Here is a 22280-nt window from a genome sequence, read left to right as displayed (position 1 = left end):
CCCACATCGCCCCATCGTCTGCAAAAGCTGAAAACCCCATCCCACCCTCTATGTTCTTAAACACATCATTAATCAGCAGTGAAAACAATAGCGGGCTAACTATGCTTCCATGTGGCGTTCCATTTTCTATTGGCAAACTCTCCGAATAACTCCTCCCAATCCTTACTATTATTCATCGGCCTTCCAAAAAATCCTTAATCCATCTGAACATTCGACCATTTATACCCATTTCCCTCATTTTAATTAATACACCTTCCCTCCACATACGCTTTCTCTATATCAAAAAAGACCGCCAGCACACTCTCCTTATTCACTTGTGCCTTCCTTATCTCATGTTCTAAACATAACGCTGGATCCATTGCACCCCTCCCTCTTCTAAAACCACTCTGAAACATTTACGTCTAATTTTTTCTAAATCTTCTTCTATTGGCATGCCCGTGATTACCCCTCGCACCACTTTACACTCCCCCAACACCTCTCTCTCTCTCTTTCTGCAGATGCTCTCAGTATGCAACACTTTATTTTTCTCTTCTTCCGTCTTAACGATTATCAACAAATTCCCATCTCTAAGTACTTTGGCTAACGTTACCTCTCCAAACTTCTTTTTCAGCTCTCTTGACAAAACTATTGGGCTAAGTTGCACCCCTTCAGCCTAAATTTCAATATTATTTTAAACTCTTCTCTGACACTCCTTTTCCGGATAACACTCCCATCATCCGAACTATTCCCCTCCAAACTTCGTTTGCTGCCCTGAGTTCCTATGACACTTTCATCCTCCCTACCTCTTCTCCCTCTCCTCGCCCCTTTCCCACTAACCGGTGTCCAATCTCCTAAATCCATGTCATCATCGTCTTCTACCTGAGTTGCCATTCCAGTCCAGTCACACACCAGTTTATGCCAACCGCCAAAATCCGTAATCCAATCCTTCAAAACCAAGCCTTCTCCAAAGTTCAAAATCAGCGCCGCTCCTTGCTTCCCCGCCCGCTGATTACAACCTTTCGAAAACATCTTTTTTTCACAGTCATAAATGTAATCAAGATACAAAAATGATTTATTATTCTTTAAATAAGCTTTAAAGCTCATTCTACTGAGACAGCCCTTCTTAGAGTTTCCAGTGACATTCTGACGCAGGAAAGTGTTCTGTACTCCTAATGTTGGCCCTCAGCCTTTGACACCGCTGACCATCACATTTTGCTTGAAAGGCTGAAATACTGGGTTGTTGTATCTGGGTCTGCCTTAGAGTGGTTCTCCTCGTATCTCTATGAACGATACTTTTCTGTGGCGGTCTCTAAGTACAGGTCATCTTCCACGTCCCTGTCCTATGGTGTGCCACAAGGTTCTGTGCTGGGGCCCTTATTGTTTTTAATATATCTACTTCCTCTCCAGCATATTTTGAGCCCCTTTGAGGACATTTGCTACCACTGCTACGCAGACGACATCCAGCTGTACGTGTCTTTTAAACCTGAAGATGTTTCTAAGCTGCAGATTCTAAATGTGTGCTTAGAAACCATCACAGGTTGGATGGCTGACAACTTCCTCCAACTTAATGAAGAAAGGACTGAAGTCCTTGTATGTGCTCCAGACAGACACGTACCTGACATAATGAATGCTCTTGGTCCTCTTTCAACATTTGTGAAATCGTCCATCAGGAACCTCGGGGTAACCTTTGATTCTGCTCCTACCCTGGATGTTCACGTCAAATCTCTGGTTCGGTCCTGCTTCTATCATTTAAGAAACATTTCTAAACTGAGCCCATAGTATCTCATACTGAACTGGAGATTGTTATTTATGCATTCATTTGATCACGATTGAACTTGATAGGTTTGTAGCTTGTACCTATCCGCTGGAACGTTGAAGACAATATAATTACACTGCAAAGCAAGACACAAGTAGGCTGGTTTACTCATGCATGAGGGAAATCTGGCTGGGGCCAAGTGTCGTCCCACCACCTAGCCTCCGTCAGACTCTCAGCCAGGCTCCCCATAGCACTCCTTTTATTGTGGTTACATGAATATGCATAGGGTCATTAACATATGACATCTTACATAGGTATACATGTGAACAAAGAATAGTGTGTGTGTGTGTGTGTGTGTGTGTGTGTGTGTGTGGGGTCCAGATGTGACCCTGTGAAGACTCCCCAAAGCTGGTGCCAGGAGTCTAGCGGTCCATCTGAACAAAAGGCTCTTATACTTAAACAGATATACGTGTGCTTGCTATACCATAAATCAGCAAGAGAAGATACGGCCTTTCCTAGGAGGTGTGTAATCTATGCCGGAACACTCTGCAGAGGGAGTGAACGCACTCCCCCTTCATGCTACACAGAGCTGTTACAGACCTTCTAGGATGAGACGTTCTTTCAACCTACAAATGATTATACACCTCTAAGCATATATGGTTAAATATTTCTAAGCATAAATGACAATCAACAATACAAATCTAACAGAACTACTGTAATTCACTGTTTACATGTCTAAACAAAAGCTCCCTGGAGCGTCTGCAGATTGTCCAAAGTGCTGCAGCAAGGCTTCTGACTAAAACATGTAAGTACTCTCATGTAACACCGTTGCTTATACAGCTGCACTGGCTCCCCGTTGAAGTCAGAGTCCATTTTAAGATACTGGTTCTGACATTTAAAGCTCTTAAAGGACAAGCACCAGCCTACATCACTGAACTTTTACAGCCCTACGTCCCTAGCAGGTCCCTGAGATCTTGTGATCAGGGCCTACTTGTTATTCAGCACACAAGGCTGAAAACCAAGGGAGACGCAGCTTTTGCCACTGTGGAACTCTCTTCCTCAGAACTTAGGATCTGCGGACTCAGTGGTGACTTTTAAAAAAGCAACTAAAAACACGTCTTTTTAGAATTGCATTTTGTTATCTTTTGTCTGTTTTTGTTTTATACCTTGTGAAGCACTTTGTGATATTTTGCTATATAAATAAAATTTTACTTACTTACTTAATAATAATTAATAGGGTGCAACCTGATATAAAAATTAAAGAGAGTTAAAGCATACTTTTAAATGAAAATATTAGGTTACTTAATGATAGAGCATTTAAAACAGTACAGCATTTCAAATTTAACAACAAATAATAGAATTTAAAATGAAACGCAGCATTTTAAATTCATTTTAAATTAACAACAGCTAAACACATTAAGAAAAAAGAAGTATTACAGGAGCTTATTTTAATTTTGCATTTTAAGAATAAAGTTAAATCCCATTTTTAAAGAGGAAAAAAGACAGAAAACTTTGAGAAAATATTAAAAACTTCTATAAGATTGTCTTTACTTTTATTACAGAAATGATGTCACCATTAAAATTAAAGGTATGCTCATTTTTGAGCTTTACTGACACTTTCTGCTGAGAAAATACACGTTTTTTTTTATTGCATTTTATTACAGTTTAAAGTTTGTAATGAAGTATGTGCAGCGCGTTAACACAGTCATTAAACAGCCCCCTCTACAGGATAAGGATCATTTTTAAATTCCAAATTCATCTCAGTCGTCTGGGACAAGTAGAAGCTTGAAATGTTATTAGGTTAATGGAAACTACTATTTTGGGGGAGATTTTATAAATTAAAAAGAAATTCGTATGTAAAATGAAAGGAAAATGGTTCCTTACAGAAAGGTCTTGCTTTGTTTCTTCACGTGATAATCCAGCTTCTTCACATCCTCTGCTGTGGTCAAGAGGGGACTTCTGTGTCTACTCCTCGGTGTTGTACCTACATTATCATTTTAATTCCTTTGTTTATATAAAACTTTCATCTGGAACAAATGGTCTGCAGTCCAAGTGTTTTCATACAATTTATCCATCCATTCGCTTCCGCTTATCCTTTTCAGGGTCACGGGGGGCGCTGGAGCCTATCCCAGCTGTCATAGGGCGAGAGGCGGGGTACACCCTGGACAGGTCGCCAGTCTGTCGCAGGGCCAACACAGAGGGACAGACAACCATTCACACCTAGTGGCAATTTGGATTATCCAATTAACCTATCCCCACAAGCTGCATGTCTTTGGACAGTGGGAGGAAGCCGGAGTACCCGGAGAGAACCCACGCAAACACGGGGAGAACATGCAAACTCCACACAGAAAGACCCCGGCCTGATGGTGGAATTGAACTCTGGACCTTCTTGCTGTGCGGCAACAGTGCTAACCACCGTGCCACCGTGCTGCCTACAATTTATACAATAGAATAAATATATTATCAAGTCTGGTTTAGTGTTAGCCAATTTTTGGTTATTTTTTAATGCCAACTCCACGCGCAGACAACATCACTGGTCAGTTGTGACCCTGACCACCATCGTTATGATGATGTAGGAACAACGCCAAGACGGGGATTTCAGATCATGCTACTCTCAAACATAATAGTCCATAACCCCGTAATCTCCCCCACCTAGAACCTCATGTCTATAGCACAACTCGGGACACCTCATCACTGTCCTCCTTCATCCTCTTAACATGTGACATAGACAACATAAAAATAATTTATTCCAGCCTTGTGTTAAGACAGAAGGAAGGGGAAACAACAGAACTGTATAACGTTTTAAACAGGAGAGAGATGCAGCTTGTCTTCTGTTTTTTGCACTCAAAGGACACAAGCCTAGTTAGGTCTATTGAAAATTATGTTCTCAATACATTTCTCTTCATATTTTTGAAAATATTTCATAAAATAAACTCATTTTCTGATCTTTATATAAATAATGTCAAAGAGATTTGACACCCCAGGCTCATCTTTACCCACAAGTGGAGTAAAAGGAGTTAACATCCATCTCTTTATGGTTAAAGACACACAGAGTGTTAAACAGAGTATGTGATTTTGAAACAGTTAATGATTTATAATTATAATCAGAAAATAACCAAGTATAATTCTGATCAATCTAATGAATGAAAACTTAGCGTAACAACATCCCTTACAATCACAAATTTCAGTTTTTGACATGCCTGATTTTTTTCCACCCAGATTCCAGGAGCATTGTTATGACTGTGATGTATCCTTGACTCAGTGTGTGTGAGACAGAGAGAGAGAGAGTACAGTGGACAGAGTGTGTGTGCAAAAGAGTGAAATGTGACTCTGGCCCATCATCATGCATGATTCTGAACAAAACAAGTGATACTGAGTATACTGTGAGTCACAAACGTCGAGTCATGCAGAGAAAAAGTATTCCTGAGTTAAAAAGAGATCATGTTAGAATCATCCTACAACAACATTAAGACTGAATGAAAAGTAAAGTCTATTCATTTGTGACGAATAATGAAAGTGACTGAACTTTGCTTTAAATCATGTATTTGAAAGGCTGTAGAGAGAGAGCAGCATGGACTGATGTAGCTGTCATAGATGTCTCGTGGAGATCAAGGAGGGGAGGAGATAGAAGAAGAAACGCATAAACACCCCGTGCAGATTGAATAAGCTGTTCTTCCTCTAGTTTCAGTATCAGAAGATCTCGGATTGGGAATTCACAGTTTAAAATTACAGCAAAAAAACCAACAAAAACAAAAACCGCCAGCGGATAAAGTGCAATACTGTGGACTCACAAATTGCATTTATATATTTTTGGGGCTTTTTTCTGCTTATTTTTTGTTGGATCATAACGTCAAAGCATTTGTCTGTTTCCTGCTGGATTGCAACTTCCAAGGATTTGGCTCCCTTCCAATTTGGATTTTATCGACACGGATGATGACGGATGTATCTGAAGGACTGCACCTGACCTACAAGGCCACCCAGGCAAGCACACCTTAAGAGGGAGCAGGATCGACATTCTGAGGACTATAAAGCTGGATAAGTCCATCCAAGCTATGCAGTGCCTACTGGATGATACTCATAGGATCAGAGACTCGGACTTTGCAAACGGGCTGTTCCAGGCTTTCATGTATTGGGGATATTTAATGCTCAATATAATAGTTTTTTTTATTAGTAATATTAATATACAAACAAAATGCACCATATATTACACATTCAGAAAATAAACATTCCTTACATATTAGCAATTTTCATACATAGGAAAAAGAAAATATAAAGATGGGGTCACATAATTTAACAGATTATTAACTCACTAAATCAAAATCTTCCACAAAGGAAACAAAAAAGCAGCCTTTTTCTTTTTAACTAAGGTCAAAGATTTAACCAACAGGTTTAAGTCGTTTTTCCAGTGAGCTAGTGTTGGTTTGGTCTTGAAAAAACGACATTAATGTATAAAATGCTTGCACAAGATTAATAACACAGTAACACCATAATTAGCTTTCTTTTCTTTCAAAAACACTCCAAACATTATCATATTTAAGGTAAACGGGGTAATTTGAATCCCACTGGAATAAAGCCAGGTATGAAAATCCAACCAAAATATTTGTATAAAATTGCACAAAAAGAATAGATGGTCCAAATCCTCCTCTTCTGTTTCACAAAATACACAATTACCCGTTTCTATTTTGAATCTATCACCAAGGAGTCTATTTGTCGGGTAAATTTTATTTTTAATTGGACTTCTTTCCCTTTAGGATGGATAGGGAAGGTGATATAATCAGTTCTTATTTTTTAAATTTCTTCCCTTTGGAAATCTTTTAATATGTAATTACATCTAAGTAAATTTGGAGAATAAAGACTCCTTAATGACAATCTTAGAAACTTATTATTGCATTTAACATCACAAAATCGAATACCATCTATATATAATTGCCTTAACTTGGGGGAGATGTCAGAATATATTATATCATTTACAACTATGTTTTTAAGTGACAATGGAATGGAATTTATAACCCGATTAAATTTACTTTTAGAACATTGGATATTAAACTTTTGGCAAAAATCTTGATGTCCTAGAACATGTCCTTCCTCTTCTACGAAATGGGCAATTGCCCAAACACCTTTTGATAACCAATCTTGAATAAAAATAGATTTTCTGTTCATCAGTATATATCTATTGTTCCAAATTGGGCTATTATGTGGAGTGAAATTATGTTTAAATAACATTTTCCAATAAAGAAGGACCTGTTTATGGAATTCAGAGAGTTTAACAGGTAGCTTAGTAAGCTCAATATAATAGTTAACGACAGAACGGTGTAGTTTTTGTGAATATGGTTCTGTCTTTCAGAACCTGAACGCATCAGTCTTTATCCGCGCCTGCGTGCGTCTGACGTCACTGGGAGTCTCGTTCTTCCTGCGGTTGGAGACCAGAGGGGCTATCTGAAAGCAAACGGAGCTAGCAGCGTTTCTTTATCTTTGCATAGTTTTAAAGACACTGTTGTTATAATCTAATTTCTGTGATCGTGTGATTGTAAGGGACCTTATTAACCGCCAAATTATCTCAGACGCCGTTTTCTCTTCGCCCCCGCCCGGAGAACAAGCTGGTACGTATCAAATACGTTAGCTATATTAGCTTCGCTGTGTGTTGAGAGGCCTTTAGAAACATGGCGTTTAAATTCGCCAGTTGGTAAGGAAACCAAATGTCAGAGAAGCTGCATTTACTCCTTTAATTTTTTATATATAAATATAATCTGCGTGTCCCTTCGGTTCTGTTGGCGTTAGTTATCATAAATGAGTTTATTTAACAATCAGGCGCAACAGCAGGCCTGTTATGGCGCACGTGTTAGTGCGCCAAAAAATTACTGTTAGCGGTAATAAATTCAGATCAAATGAAGAAGAATTGACGTTAAACACGAGCGGAGACGCACACCGACCCACACAGCGTGTACTACCCGGCTCAGAGGCTGCTCCAGCCTTCGGTGATCCGAAGCTTCAAACAAACCCGTGTCAACAAAAAACAAAAAGAGTGCGAGAGACTGATTTAATGATACACCTGTGACAGTCTGAGGCTTGAAACAGGTAGGACTAATAATCACTGCCAGTTTTTAACGCCTACCATTGCGTCGGAATATTTGGTTATTAGCAGCGAAAGCGAGACTATGAGAAAAGTTATAGTTGTCGAACCGTAACCACATCCTGCTGTTCAGGATCAGGGAGCTGTCGGCATAATTGTTTTTCTACTCCTACCATTTTAGTTATTTATTATTTTATTTTTATCTATTTATTTTAAGCCGTATACTAGTGTTTCTGTTTTACCTAAATATTGTTGTATTTTTTTTATTTAGTTTGAAGTATTTTTAGATGTTTTTTTTAAATGTAATTCTACAATTACTATTATTTTTAATTTAATTTGGTTTTACTTTGATCTTTACTTTTTCTACAGTACTTTATTCCAGACACATTTTTAAAATATTTATTCTTTTGATTTTTAACATTTTATATTTACCCTTAATTGCTTTTGCAGACTTTTATTTAAGCACAAAGCACAATTTAAAAACGTTAAACATGTCCTTCAAGCGCATTACAACAAAGCCAGAACATGGAAATGACATGACACACACTAAAGTTCTTTTAAAGCTCTTTTCTACTCTACATGAGCACTCAAAGCACTTTATACAGCAGTCATATCATAGTGCTTTCTATACATTCAGGCTCCAAATGCATTAGAGAGCAACTTGCAGATCAGTATCTTGACTGTACAGTCTGTATACAGAGCAGCCAGTGATCGGCCCAACTAACCTTCCTAATAGTAGATGACATGGTGAACCCTGTTCTTTTGAAATTGTGAGAGGTAATGGCTCAAACATGCCAGTGTGGTGGTCCTCGGACAGCTTTGCAGACAGTAGTCTGCACATTGTCTTGTTTGTGCTGCTGTTGGTCCATTAGTGACCCGTGAAGAAGAGCAGAGGTCCAACATTCAAAGAGCTGAAATGAAACCAAGTGTTAAGAACAATAAACGGTGTCCTCTGCTGCCACTGTTTGTGTTTCTTTATATATTTGTTGGTCTTCTGTCATTTGTGGGGACTCCACTGCTGCTCCCTTCCCTGTTCCAACCCACTTTTTAACCAATCAGCATTTGATCTATTTGCATTTGTATTGGTCGGTGTGCATAGAGTCTGCATACACGCGCTTCAAAGTTTAAATCATTTATTTTTAGATAATGTAGGTTCTAACACTGCCTTTTCAGATGCAGGGAAAACACCAGGTGGCTTTTTGAGACACTCATTCACATTAGTGTTGCAGTGTAGGGCTGGGCGATATGGCCTAAAATTCATATCGCGATATAATTTGAAGCATGTGCGGTAACGATATATATCGCGATATATTCTTTTCTTCTGTATAGCATGTTTTCCACACTATAAGGACTTAAAATCCTTTAATTTTCTCAAAAATCGAGAGTGTGCCTTATGTATGAATTCTGATTGTGCTTACTGACCTCGAACCGATTTTGGCTGCAGAAATCTGTTAAAAAATGTTTTAGTACAACTTTGGTAAGCAGCACTGCTTGATGGATTGTCAGAGCATTACGGCTGCCGTAGTGAGGAGCTTCGCGGAGTAATCTGGGTCCAAAACTCCGTCTGCTTCAGGTCCCAAAGTCAAACGAACACTAAGAGTTAAAAACTGTCTAAATTCTTTCATCTTTAATAAAATCATCAGCGTTGCTGCTTTAGCAGGTGTAACAATTAAGTTTAACATCCAGACATCCATGAAAACAGAATTTATTAAATTTAACGGAGTTAGAAGTTAACAGGAAGTTAGCTCGCTAGTTTCCACCTAAACATTTCATATCAGAGATTTTTGAAACACATTCAAACGTACAGCTCTGTTATCACTTCCAACATATAATAAGACAGGAAACTAAACAGCAGTGGCGTTTGCAGGGTTACTGAAGTTGGGCTAGCTGGTATATAATGTTGTGCTACGTGATTGCTAGCGACACAGCTATGTTAGCATAACATTAGCACAGTGAAGCTGGAGGATGAACGCCAACTTTTTTTCCACTCGATAAAAGTTAACGTGAGGGATTCTGGTGGTCAGGGACAAATGCAATCGCATAGCAGGATGCTATACATGGGCCAAACTTCAGTCAGGAGAACAACTGAGATTATTCATCCACAATACGAGGTTAGTTATTAATATACTGCAACAACATGGGAACAGAGCAGCTGCGAGAGAATTCAGCATTAATGAATCAATGTTACGGAAGTGGAGGAAGCGCAGTTTTTGGCTTTCCCCATATTTCAAAAGTGCTTCACCTCTTTGTTATGACTGTCGCCCGCCATAATTTGCAGAAGATAATGGTTGTAGCCGCTGCAACGCTTTCGACCAAAACAGGCGCAGCTTGATGACATCATCAACGTGCTATCGCGATAGAGCGGTATAGTCAAAATCTCTGTCGTTGGCCAAATTTATATCGTTTCTATCGCCCACCCCTATTGCAGTGAGTCTTTTTTTTTTCTTTTTAATCTTCAGGTCGTCTCCTTTCTTGAGCTCCATATTTGTTATTCAGTGTTCACTTGGACCTCACCAGCACATCAGGTCCTTTCAATGATCCTGATTGTTGTTTGTGTTTTTTCTACTTATGTTTATTACGTTTTACTGCAGCTGATATCTGATGTTTAATCACTTGCTTCACGTCTTCAGAGCCATGTACAATGGGATTGGCCTGACGACTCCGCGCGGGAGTGGCACCAATGGCTACGTGCAGCGCAACCTATCGAGTCTGCGGGTCAAGCGGCCGCGGGACGAGCGTGGCGGCGAGCGGGATGAGAAGGACCGGGAGAGGCTGGAGAGCCAGCTCAACAGGCAGCCCAATGCCGACATCCTGGAGCACCAGCGGAAGAGGCAGCTGGAGGTGAAGTGTGCTGAGCTGCAGGACATGATGGAGGAGCAAGGGTAAATATGGTTATTGAACTCAAAATGAATCTCTTTATCTAAGCTGCTGTGTGTTTGAAGGTCTCTGCTTCTTGAATCGTGAGGATTTCCAGCTTATTCTTAACTGAGTTTTTTTTTTCTCTCTCTCTCACAAAAATATTGAACCGTGTCTTTAGAAATATGTAATCAGTCCACCCAGATTGCTTCAGTGGGAGGAAGAAAGTACTGGTAGTGCAGCATGCTGTTACACCGACTTCTGCATATTGCTAAATCTTCTTTGTGTGAACGCTCAGGTATTCTGCTGAGGAGATCGAGGAGAAGGTGAACAGTTTCCGCATGATGCTGCAGGAGAAGGAGGAGCCTGCACCCGCCTCCACCGAGAGACCAACGTAAGCATTTATGTCCTCATTAATAACAAAAGAAATCACAAATTGATTCCTTGAAGCAACTTTGGTTGCCTGTTTTCTTTTATTGGTTTCAAGAAACATATTTTTCTATAAACCAGCACCCGGCCTCGTACTTGCTGACCTCATATACAGTTTGCACGGAGGATAATCACACCTGTCAGTTTGTTATTTCTTTTACTTACCGTGAGCTCATTTGACAGCAAGAGGGTTGCAGCGGAAGGAATAAGGCTAAAATTGTCTTGTGTCCATTAATTTAAAAGAACGTCCAGTTAATTACATTTGTAAAATCCTGCCATGTCTTAATATTAGAGCTACAGTGTGATGTTCAGGGGCACCAGCTCATTATTTGCAGAATTTACAGGAAGCTTGGTCTGCACGTGCTACCCAGGTGCCTAAACTGTGGAAAACAGCATGACAGAAACTTCTAATCCTTCAGAGCGTGTTGGTGGGTTTTTACGGTTTCTTCTCAGGGTGACAGAGACACATGCCCTCGCTGCAGCCAACCAGCAGAAGAATGACCGCCTTCGCGCTGCTTTTGGCATCGCCAGCGATTACGTGGACGGATCATCCTTCCACGCTGACCGCAAGGAGAAAGAGAAGGAAAAGAGGGAGCAGGAACGACTGGAGAGGGAGAGGCAACAGCAACAGAAATACACGTGAGGAGGACATAAAAACACCTTCAGAGCCTGAGTGCACATCAAATTAATTATTAATTAATGTTTTGATTATTATTTAGAGTCTGGTTTGTTTGTTTTTTTTCTCTCTCAGGTTGCTGGAAGATTCAGATGAATCAGATTCTCCTCCAAAGAAGCGCAGTCGCAAGAAGAAAAAGAAAAACAAGAGCAGAGACAGGTGAGACGATAAATGAGGGGAAAGCAGAAAAGGTTTTGGCTGCTGAGCGGTGGTCTGATGGTTTTATTTCTTCTCCAAGCAGCTCAGAGAGTCCCTCCCCATCACCTCGCAGAGAGAAGAAGAAATCTAAAAAGAAGAAGAAGAAACGGTATTACACCACTGGGGCTGCCACAAACGATTATTTTGATAGTCGACTAGTCACCGATTATATTTGCGATTAGTCACTAATCAGATCATCATCCATTGGACGTAAAACTACAGCTTATTGCACCAGCAGCATCTGCTCTTATATAACTATCATTAGCTTACAGCTTTAAGTGTTTAAGGTCTGTGCTAACTAAAAATAAAGACAAGATGAGAGTTTATTAAATTTTAATGAAGTTTGCAGATTGTTTCGGTGAAGTTTAATAAACTCCTTGCTATCTAAAATATAACAGGACACCGGAGTAAATTCTCCAGCATCTCACACTTCTGATAATCAGCTGTCTGCTTGACGTTTATTCAGCTGTGTAAAAACTATAACTTTAATCTCAGCCAAACCGATTTACTCAGGAACAAATAAAATACTAAAAAAAGCCAAACAATAACATTTTAAGTTATCTAAGTGACTTATATATCATGTTTAACCTGAGTAGCGAAAGACGGTGGTGGGTTTGAAAACGATTAGCCGGGAGTCCGGTGTTCTCACGGTGCTAGTGAGCCTAGCCCCCGGCTAGCTATCGAGCTAGTGGGTAACAGACGTCTCCGAAAACGTCGGAGCGCTTTTGAAAATATGTGGTGTCCTGATAAACTGAGCAGATATTTGAGGTTTACACAGCTACATTCTCGCCTGAAAATATGTTAAATGTTTATTTTGTGACCCAGAAAGAATAATAAGAGTAATATTAAAACTAACTAGCTGCCGCCATTGTTGGAAACTGAGCTGGGCCGCGCTATGAATTCTGGGACACAGCTTCTTCTTCTTCGGGTTTAACGGCAGCTGGCATCCTTGTACATGCAGTGCTGCCATCTTCTGTTTCAGTCCGTTATTACACTCTTAAATCCTGCTACTTATTCCTGCGTCTTTTGTGATCTTACAAAGCTTCAAACGACGCGTCGACTATTAAATCAGTCGTCGACTGTAATCGTGACAGCCCTATACACCACCATTTATTTTTTTTCATTCATATTCATTTATATCATACAGACTGTCACTGTTAACCTGAAAATCTGTTTTTCAGAGAGGTGTCAGAGGAGGAAGAAGACAGGTAGGTGTTTATCAGACTCTTGTACTTGACAGCCAATCGGCAGCGTTTGATTTTGTCGCTGTTTAAACAGCGTTGTGTCTAACTTTGTCCTTCGCCCTCTTTAAAGTTCGTCAGAGGAAAAAGAGATGGTGTCGAAGAAAAACAGAAAAAAGAGTGAAAGCGCGAGTCCTCCAAAAGCAAAGCCAGGACGAGGCAGGAGCGCTTCCTCCAGCTCTGCTCACAGGTATGACATCAAACAGGAGACATGCAGGGCCAGCTTTGAGGAACTGGCTGTTCATAATTAACCTTACAGTGCCGTTCGTACTCAGTTTGACACCACTTATCTTCCCTACTGTACCATTTGAGGGAGTTTTTCTAAGTTTTTCTCATTTTATCTTCGTTTTTGTCTTTTGAGAAAAACAAAAGCTTCGTTATTGTATTTGGTAAAATCGTGTCCTACTGGATCTAACCAACAAGGAATAGCTTTGTTTCATGTCACTCTGACCTCGACCCAATATGTGACATTCATGTTTTTAATTCCTAGTCATAAGGTCATGATCTCTTTTCCTTTTGACTTGATTCTGCTTCACGGATCATCACGAAGTATTGTTCTACATGACTACAGACTGAAAAACAGATAAAAGGAACAGATGGGGGGAGATCACGTTTTTTGCTTATAGTTTCTCAGAAATGTGAGGATGTGAAGGCTTTTTTTGCCACGTCACAGTAAACTGGATAGAAAGTTTTACAGACAAAGCAATACATCAGTGAATCCCTTAACTTTAAAAACAGCTTTGACATTTTGGATCAAATTGTTAATTATTAAATCCCCTCCCCCTTACATTAGCAGCAGCCCATCTCCGGCGCCACCAAGATCACGCCAACAGGACCAGACTGGAAGAAACGTTGTTGAAGGTAGAAAAGGCAGTTCTCCAGACAGGAGGAGACGAGGCCATGAGGAGCAGAGCCCAGAACAGGGCGAACGGGTAAGGCTGAGCGTGTGTGGTCACTAATACTATTTAAATATTGATCGACACCTTAAAGTGACAGAAACGCTATTTCATGTCCTCTAGAAGAGGCCCAATCTTCAGAGGGAAAAAGAGCGACCAAGCGAGATGGAGAGGACCTCCAGGAGACACAACTACTCATCCCCTTCTCCCCCACCACAGCTGGCAAAAGCCACAGAGAGAGGAAGGAGGTCCAGGAGCAAGCAGAAGGAGAGTGAGAAAGGGAGGCGCTCAAGAAGCAGAGAAGTGGAGAAAAGAAGGCGTTCCCAGAGTGTGGAGATCATGGAGAAGAGGAGGCGCTCGAGGAGTGTAGAGATGGAGAAGAGGAGGCGCTCGAGGAGTGTAGAGATGGAGAAGAGGAGGCGCTCGAGGAGTGTAGAGATGGAGAAGAGGAGGCGCTCGAGGAGTGTAGAGATGGAGAAGAGGAGGCGCTCAAGAAGCTTAGAAAATGAGAGGGAAAGATCACGACGTTCAAGAAGCAAGGAGAAGGAGAGAAATAGGCACTCCAGAAGCAGAGACATACAGAGGGGGAGACGATCAAGGAGTCGGGACATGGAAAGGAACAGAGGGCAGCATTTAAGAATAAGAGACACGGAGAGGGTAAGGAGATCGAGGAGTCGAGAGATGGAAAGGGGGAGACGATCAAGGAGCAGAGAAAATGAGGGGGAGAGAAGTAAGCGCTCCAGAAGCAGAGACATGGAGAGGGGAAGAACAGCAAGTCCAGAGATGGAGAGAGGGAGGCGTTCAAGGAGCAGAGAACAGCGGGACAAAGGAAAGGAGAGCATCCCTCAGAGGACAAGACATGACTCCTCCTCATCCCCTTCCCCTTCCCCTCTGAAACAGGAAACAAGGATGGAAAGGAGCAAAGACGGAATTAAACTGGACAAAAAGTCAAGACATGACTCCTCCTCCACGCCTTCGCCTCCCCCTGAAAAAGAGAGAATAAGGAGGGAGAGGAGTAGAGAGAGGGAGCGCAGAACTAATGATCTGCAGTCAGCAGTGCCAAACGAAAGGGACAACAGGAAGGATGCAAGGAGACTTGCGAGAGAGACGCCTCCTCGCCAGCAGAGAAATGACAGGAAGAGGGACGGACAACCATCCCGTGGCTCCTTGTCACCTGCTTCCCACTCACCTGTCACCAATGGACGTCAGAGGGAAAAGGAGAACGACAGGAGAGGAGAAACAGACAGAGAGAGCAACAAGGAGAAGGACCGGCATCTGAACAAGCAGAGGGAAGAAGACAGAGTCCAGGAAGGCAAGAGGAAGCGGGACGAGGTTCGATTGTCCTCAGAAATCAGGCGAGATGAATCAAGGCCTGCCGAGAAGGCGGTGAGTGAAAGACCGGAGGCGAGGGAGAAGCCTGCTGAGAAACGGGAGAGCAGTAGCAGCAGCAGCAGCAGCAGTAGTAGTAGCGGCAGCAATAGCAGCAGCGACAGTGACAGTGATAGCTCCTCATCTTCTTCATCATCTTCCTCCTCCTCCTCGTCCTCATCCTCTGAAGATGAAGGCAAGTCAAAAAAGGCTGGATCCCCACAGAGGGAGAAGGACAGCCTAGGAAAAGCTGCACTGTCCGCCATCGGGATTGCAGTCCAGAGACATTTAGCCAACGGTAAACAGCAAAGCTCGGCCTCTGAGCACGACACACCCAAAAGCTCCCAGAGGGAGCGAGGAGGAGGAGCAGGGGGAAGAGATGCACCCGAGAGGGAAAGACTGCCTCAAAGAGCTCCGACAGAGGAGTGCTCACGCCGCACCAAAGGCCAGGAACGCTACAGCCCCACACAGATGGACAGTCCCAGCCCACCTCCTTCCCCACCCAGCAGAGCAGGCACCAGAGCAGGCAGGAGATATTCTCCCTCTGAGGCTGATGGTGGGAGGGGGAGAGCAGAGGTAAAGACTGGGGAAAAGGAGAGAGGGAGGGACAAAGACACAACCAGGGGAGCCACAAGGTCTAGCCCCTTTGCCCGGAGGTCACGCTCTCCACCCCAGAGGAAAGCTACCGTCTCACCCCCCCGTCGCACTCCACCCAGGCAGTATCAGGACCCCCCAGCCCGGTCCAGAAGAGTTTCTCCACCTCCTCCAGCCTGGTCAGACCGAGACAGGCAGAGGCAGAGGGACAGAGACCGGGAGAGGGAGCGAGATAGGATCATCAGGAGGACCAGGTCCAGAAGTCCAAGGAGACGTAGCAGGTCCACTTCAAGAGGTCTAAGAAGACGAAGCCCCCCCAACAGGTAAGAGATAAGCCTACATGTAAGTGTGCAGGGTCTGCAGGGCAGCGTTGTCATGAGGCAACATCCATATTCTCTCACGTTAATGAACAGCCTCACAGGGACGTCATCATCTTATGTTTTATTTTATTTTTTTCTGTGACTGTGCTTGAGCTTGTCTAAGAGCAGTACACGGCTACAGCACGCACCAAATCCTAAGAGTTCCAGTCGTCGGCAACAGAAGGGAAAATTGTACGAAGTAAATCTTGAGTAGGTAACAGATCACATGATGAATATTTAGGGGGCAAATTTACAACCACAGTTCCCCAATAGTTGGGACGCTGAATAAAATGTAATTAAAACAGAATCCAATGATGTGCAAATATCAAACTCTTTCACAATCGAACAAATATCAAATGCTTAAGCTGTGGACATGTGATGGCAGCTGCATGTCTCTGTCAGTCAGTGTTTTCCAAAGATGCACTAATCTTTGGAAAACACAGAGATCACTAATGTGAAACTAATGTTTCTTTCGGTCGTCTTCTTTCCTAATATTAGTCAGTTTGCAGTGCTGGTGATCAGGTGGTGGGGGGGGGGGGGGGGGGGATGGTGGACAGAGCTGGCACACCTAAACCTTTAAGTGAGGGTGTGTTGGAAACACGAGGCAGAGGCCTGGGTCTATGAGCTCTTCAAGGGTGGGTGCTGCAGGAGCTGCGATGATGGTTGTTCCCTGTTGCGGTAGTAATCCACGATACCAGATGGTGAGCACTGGAGGTGAAGAGATCCATCAAGCTAATGCAGTCCTGTTGGACTTCGTTAGCCTGGGGTGAGGTCACTGAGGCAGCTAACAACTCCTTGGTTTCTGGTCCTCTGGGGTGTGTAAAGTTTTCCCCTGAGTTCCTGAAAGCTCTGGATGTTGCAGGGCTGTCCTGGTTGACATGCCTCTACAAAGTCACATTTTGGGTGGTGTCTCTGGATTGCCATGTGGGCGTAGCCAGCTGGCAGGAGGCCTCCAGTTTGGCCTCAGATTCTCAACTCTGGTTTTTGCAGATGATGCTGTTAGGCTGGCTTCAGCTCACCTCCAGCTCGCGTTGCAGCAGTTCACAGCTAAGTGTAAGTGAGGATGTCTCCTGGGCGAGGTGTTTTAGGCATGTCCTGTCAGACGAAGGCCCTGGGGCAGACCCAGACCACGCTGGAGAGATTACCTCTGTCTGCTGGCCTAAAAACACCTCGGTCCTGTCCTGATGTATGAACTTCAGATCAGCCCCCTCTAATATTAATTAGGGTTCTGAACTCTTGTATGTACTAACGTGTCATTATAAATAAAAACTTAGTTTACTTCAGATGGAAGTTTATAATCTGACATCATTGTGTGTATTGTGGGCGGCGATCCAATGATGATTTCTGCCATGCTGATTGTGCAGAGTAACAGAGTAAAGTCAAATCTCTCTCTCACCCCCCCCCCCCCCCCCCCCCCCCCCCCCCCCCCCCCAGGCCTCGGCGGTCTCCGTCTCCACAGCGGCGAAGAAGGACAAGTCGCTCGCTCTCACGTGAAAGAGAAAGGGAGAGAGAACGTGAGAGGGTCAGGAGGAGGGAGCTCGAGCAGGAGCGAGAAAGGGAGAAGGAGAAAGAAAGCCTGCAGCCAAAGGATGTTCCCCAACCCCGCAGGTCTTCTTCCTCGTCATCATCTTCTTCCAGCTCCTCTTCTTCCTCTGCGTCCTCACAGTCACCGCCGCCAGAGAGGAAAGACAGCAGAGGACCATCAGAGAGGGACAGGAGAGCAGATCAGCAGGACGAGAGGAGGGAGCAGAAAAGCCGCCCCTCTGCCTCACAGGGCGCTTCTAGAGACTCTTCTCATGCTCCACCCTCAGGTGGGAGAGGCTCACAGTCCGATTCTCGCCGCTCTGAAGTGACCCCGCAAAGATCTCTGGGGAGCAGCCAACCAGACGGCAAGCAGCCGCACCGGGGTCAAAGTGGAAAGCGGTCGCCGCCAGCCAGCCGCCAGCCACCTGAACGAACGGGCAGAAGCGAGAGCGCTGTAAACGGGAAGGAGGCAGAGATGAAGAGCAGCAGCTCCAGCTCCTCTTCATCTTCTTCCTCCTCTTCATCATCATCCTCCTCCTCATCATCATCTTCGTCCTCTTCAGACAGCTCAGATTCTGAAGCCGAGCAGGAGAACGGGTGAGCAGACTGATAATCTGAGCTGACGGTGGAGTTCACTGTGTCCGTCACACCATTAATGAACTAAGACTGTTTTCTCTCCAACAGGAAGGCAGCCAAAGCTAAGAGCTCTGCTTCCTCTTCCTCTGACAACGAGAAGGAAGCAAAGAAGAGAAGGTAAGAAGGGAGGACCACACAAACACTGTTTAATACCTTCACCACAGCAACGACACGTTTATGCTGTTGCTTGAAGTGAAAGTCTCCGGATAGATGGAAAGAAAGAAACACTCAGGAGTAGAACACGTGGAAACAGGAAGTTGCAAAATAGTTTGTTGTTGTTTGTTTTTAATTATCAGTTGTGACATCGCTTTGGGCAACAGTGGCGAGCTGGCAGCTAGCTTAAAGATTTCATGAAAAACATCTCAGTGGTCCTGTAAAATGTCTGTGAAGGTTCTCAGTCATCCAGGTCACCGTAGTCAAAGGAGCTTGCAAAGAAAAGCGTCTGGACTTCTTTAAGTTGCTTGAAGACGTTTCACCTCTCATCCGAGAAGCTGCTTCAGTTGAAGAAGCTTCTTCAGTTGAAGAAGCTTCTTCAGTTGAAGAAGCTGCTTCAGTTGAAGAAGCTGCTTCAGTTGAAGAAGCTGCTTCAGTTGAAGAAGCTGCTTCAGTTGAAGAAGCTGCTTCAGTTGAAGAAGCTGCTTCAGTTGAAGAAGCTGCTTCAGTTGAAGAAGCTGCTTCAGTTGAAGAAGCTGCTTCAGTTGAAGAAGCTGCTTCAGTTGAAGAAGCTGCTTCAGTTGAAGAAAGCTTCTCGGATGAGAGGTGAAACGTCTTCAAGCAACTTAAAGAAGTCCAGACGCTTTTCTTTGCAAGCTCCTTTGGTCCTGTAAAATGTTAAACTGCATTAACAGGCAGATAAAATGAACTGTTGCCCAATGAATGTTTTTTTTGTCCTGTGTAGTCACCACTTCTCTGGAAGTTATTGTTATCATACTCGCTGAGCCGTTAGGCGAGTACCGGCCTGCTTCAGCTTTAATGGTTACAGTGATGTTTGATTATACCGAGGTTGCAGCGCAGTAGTCTGATGACAGATTTGTGTTTTGCTCGCAGCCCCATCAGGCCTCAGCGGGTGCCGGCTGATTCGCTGAGAGATTCTCGCTCCCTCAGTTACTCTCCTCCCCGACACGTGAGACCAGTGGCGTCCTCACCGAGCCGCAGGTCTGTAACCACCCGGGACATTTGAACTTGACATAGAGCGACAGCAGCCTATGGTGTCGTTTATTCGTTTTGGTTGGTTTTACAGAATTAGAAAAATTTGTGGAGTAAGTTGTAAATGTATTTTTTAAATGATGCTGAATCTAAAATATATTGAGAGCCTGCTGTGATTACATGTCCTGATTGCTTCAGCAGGCTTATATCTGAATACAATTATTAAAAAATAAACAGGTTGTGTTTAGTGCTGTTTAGTGAGATGTGCAGCAGTAAGTGATGCAGGGCGAGAAGACCAGGAGATTTGCTAGACGTGGAGACCAAACTTTGAAGCCCTTTGAAACCCTTTGGCGGGCGGTTTCAGACCCCCGGGCCACGTGTTTGACACACCTGCCATAAACTGTAAAACAAATAGGAATGAACACATCACCACTTCCTGTCAGGGTACAAAAATGAAGATGGAACATCTCAAATTAACCTCCCTGTTCATATATGCAGATATATCTGCAGAAGCTGGTGCTTTTTGTATCTAATGCACCTGTTTCACATTAGCTGTGTGCTGTTGTGAAACGATTTTGTATGAATAAAGGTTAAAGTGGAGTAGTAGTGGAAAAAGGTCTGGAAATGACTTGTTTTTTCTTAAACTCTTTGCTGGTAGAAGCAGCAACAGACGGTCACCGAACCAATCATCGAGCAGCAGACGAAGGAAGTGAGCCGACAGCAGACGCCTCCCTTCTTCTTCTGTGGTGTTTGAACTAGACTACAACACAAATGCCAGAGCCAGCAGATCTGCGTGGCCGGGAGGTCTCCAGTGTTAGTGGGGTTTTTTTTTTTTTTTTTTTTAAGCAGCGATGGCTCGAGGCTGGCGTGTACGTCTCTTTTTATGAGCTCAGTAAAAAGTTCACCCAGTTAAGTAAAGCGTAACTCTAGCACTGTTCCTCTGTACCTGTACTCTGTGTTGCGTTTCACCTGTAGATATGAGCTGTCTGTATTTTGGTTATCATGTGAGTTCCATTTAATGTGAGCGGAAACTGAAACGTGGTTAATTTCTTTGTTGCAAATGATTAATAACAATAATAAAAGGCAATTGTACATTTTATTTGTCTGGGAGTTTTCTGTTGCTGTGCTTTGTGTCACACTTTAAAGGTACTTTTGTTGTTTTTCTGCAATTTGTGACTTCAACTTTAACCAGGTTTGAGCAGCGGGTGTGTTGCTGTTCTTTTAACTTTTAACACCATTTTCTCAACAGGCTTCTGCTGGAAATACGAATGTTTAACAGCTCACTCGGTCCAATAACGGTCACATCGACTCACTGCGTATGAGAAGTACAACTGAGCATTATTTCAACTTGCATTTCTTAACAGTAAAAAGATGTTTTGAAACTTCCTAGCAGTCACGTTCTGTTAACGCCGAGTGTCAAAGAGGAAATGCACCTTTAAGTAGCAGTAATCAAGGTTTTGTTGTAGTGCAGAGAATTACTTCAGTTTGCTTCTTTTGACTGAACAATTTCAGTTTTTGTCCTCTTATTCAGAAAATGTAACAAGCAATTTTCATACATTAATCCTAGTTTTTAATTTCCTAACACTAAATCTAAGTCTTTCAATGTAAAAGTATTTGTACTGTAGTAACAGATTTAATTTAAAAAAATGATGCAGTGCACGTTTATTTTTATGGTGTAAACATACGGTCATAATTGCTCAGTTTTCACCACAATTGTTCTATAAAAAGCCACAAAAGTCTTTTTATACATTTATCATGAACAAAAACAGGAGCTGAGCAGTTGTTGCCTAACAATCTGTTTTCCTGAAAAAAAAAAGTCCTGTTCATTCAGTTGAGTTTCACTTCATGTTTCCTTCTTGTTGCTCACGCCCCAGCGTTTGAGAACCGCTACACCACAGTTTAATAATGATGGTAACTGTAAGTGTCTTTGAGCAGGTAGGTTGTATAATTAGCCCAGGTTTTCCTGGAAAAACCAGTGACTCATTTTATGAATGCAGTAATTTTAAAAACGACAATCAAGGCCGCTTTCTGCCCGCTGTGCGCAGATGATTCACCAGAGGAGCAATAAAGCACCAAATGCAACACGACGTGTTCACACATTTTTACGTTTCTCACATGGTGACAGCAGACCAGCCTCTGGCTCCAAAACATGAGCTCAGCTGAATCTGCAAGTTACTGAAAATTACAAGTGTGGAAAAAAAAAACGTTTAACACAAAGTATTAAGTGAGTAACAAGTGTAACGTTACAAAATAAAAGCTTGGAGCTCTGAATTTCAAAATAAAGAGTTTTGCAACAGGATACTGTTACAAATCATTTACAGATATAGGGTCACATGTATGTGGGTCACATGTATGTGGGTCACCCGGCTGATTTATTTCCTGCAGTCGTTTGTGACATTTTTCCTTTGGCTTCGTTTCTTAAGCAGCTTTTTAAATGTCTGTAGAATTTCTTGTGAAATACTTTTTTGTTGGTAAAAAAGTGACCTGCCAGCGGAAATCTTGGTGTGACCGGACATAAGCGGAAGCTGCTGTTGTAATACTAAAACTGGTGA

The 22280-nt window shown here is 42.8% G+C and overlaps 1 protein-coding gene across 4 annotated transcripts; it reads left to right on the top strand.

The window, feature by feature from the left end:
- Positions 1–7121: 7121 nt before the first annotated feature.
- srrm2 (serine/arginine repetitive matrix 2) lies at positions 7122–20825 on the top strand. 4 transcript variants are annotated; one of them, XM_086290216.1, is made up of 14 exons: positions 7122–7335; positions 10436–10687; positions 10960–11055; positions 11544–11729; positions 11842–11925; positions 12008–12073; positions 13146–13172; positions 13279–13395; positions 14002–14137; positions 14225–16386; positions 17857–18543; positions 18631–18699; positions 19630–19737; positions 20387–20825. In XM_086290216.1, the coding sequence occupies exons 2-14, from the start codon at positions 10440–10442 to the stop codon at positions 20439–20441; spliced, it is 4041 nt and encodes a 1346-aa protein (XP_086146342.1). In that variant the 5' UTR covers positions 7122–7335; positions 10436–10439; the 3' UTR covers positions 20442–20825. The 4 variants fall into 4 exon arrangements, with proteins under 4 accessions (XP_086146342.1, XP_086146340.1, XP_086146341.1 ...); XM_086290214.1 differs by having other exon boundaries at positions 13999–14137; XM_086290215.1 differs by having other exon boundaries at positions 12005–12073.
- The last annotated feature ends 1455 nt before the right edge of the window (positions 20826–22280 follow it).

Source organism: Aulonocara sp. 'chitande type north' Nkhata Bay, linkage group LG4 (assembly GCF_057382095.1).
Source record: "Aulonocara sp. 'chitande type north' Nkhata Bay isolate Kocher_YH1m ecotype deep benthic linkage group LG4, A_spYH_male_GT1.1, whole genome shotgun sequence".
Lineage (NCBI taxonomy): Eukaryota > Metazoa > Chordata > Actinopteri > Cichliformes > Cichlidae > Aulonocara > Aulonocara sp. 'chitande type north' Nkhata Bay.
This window is presented reverse-complemented; position numbering and strand designations above follow the sequence as displayed.

Bases quoted from the DNA above. Each gene is read 5' to 3' on its own strand.
- srrm2 (XM_086290213.1), top strand. From the start codon at position 10,440: ATGTACAATGGGATTGGCCTGACGACTCCGCGCGGGAGTGGCACCAAT. The intron at 11,730-11,841 runs GTGAGGAGGACA...TTTCTCTCTCAG, and splicing joins CAACAGCAACAGAAATACAC to GTTGCTGGAAGATTCAGATG. The intron at 19,738-20,386 runs GTCTGTAACCAC...CTTTGCTGGTAG, and splicing joins GCGTCCTCACCGAGCCGCAG to AAGCAGCAACAGACGGTCAC.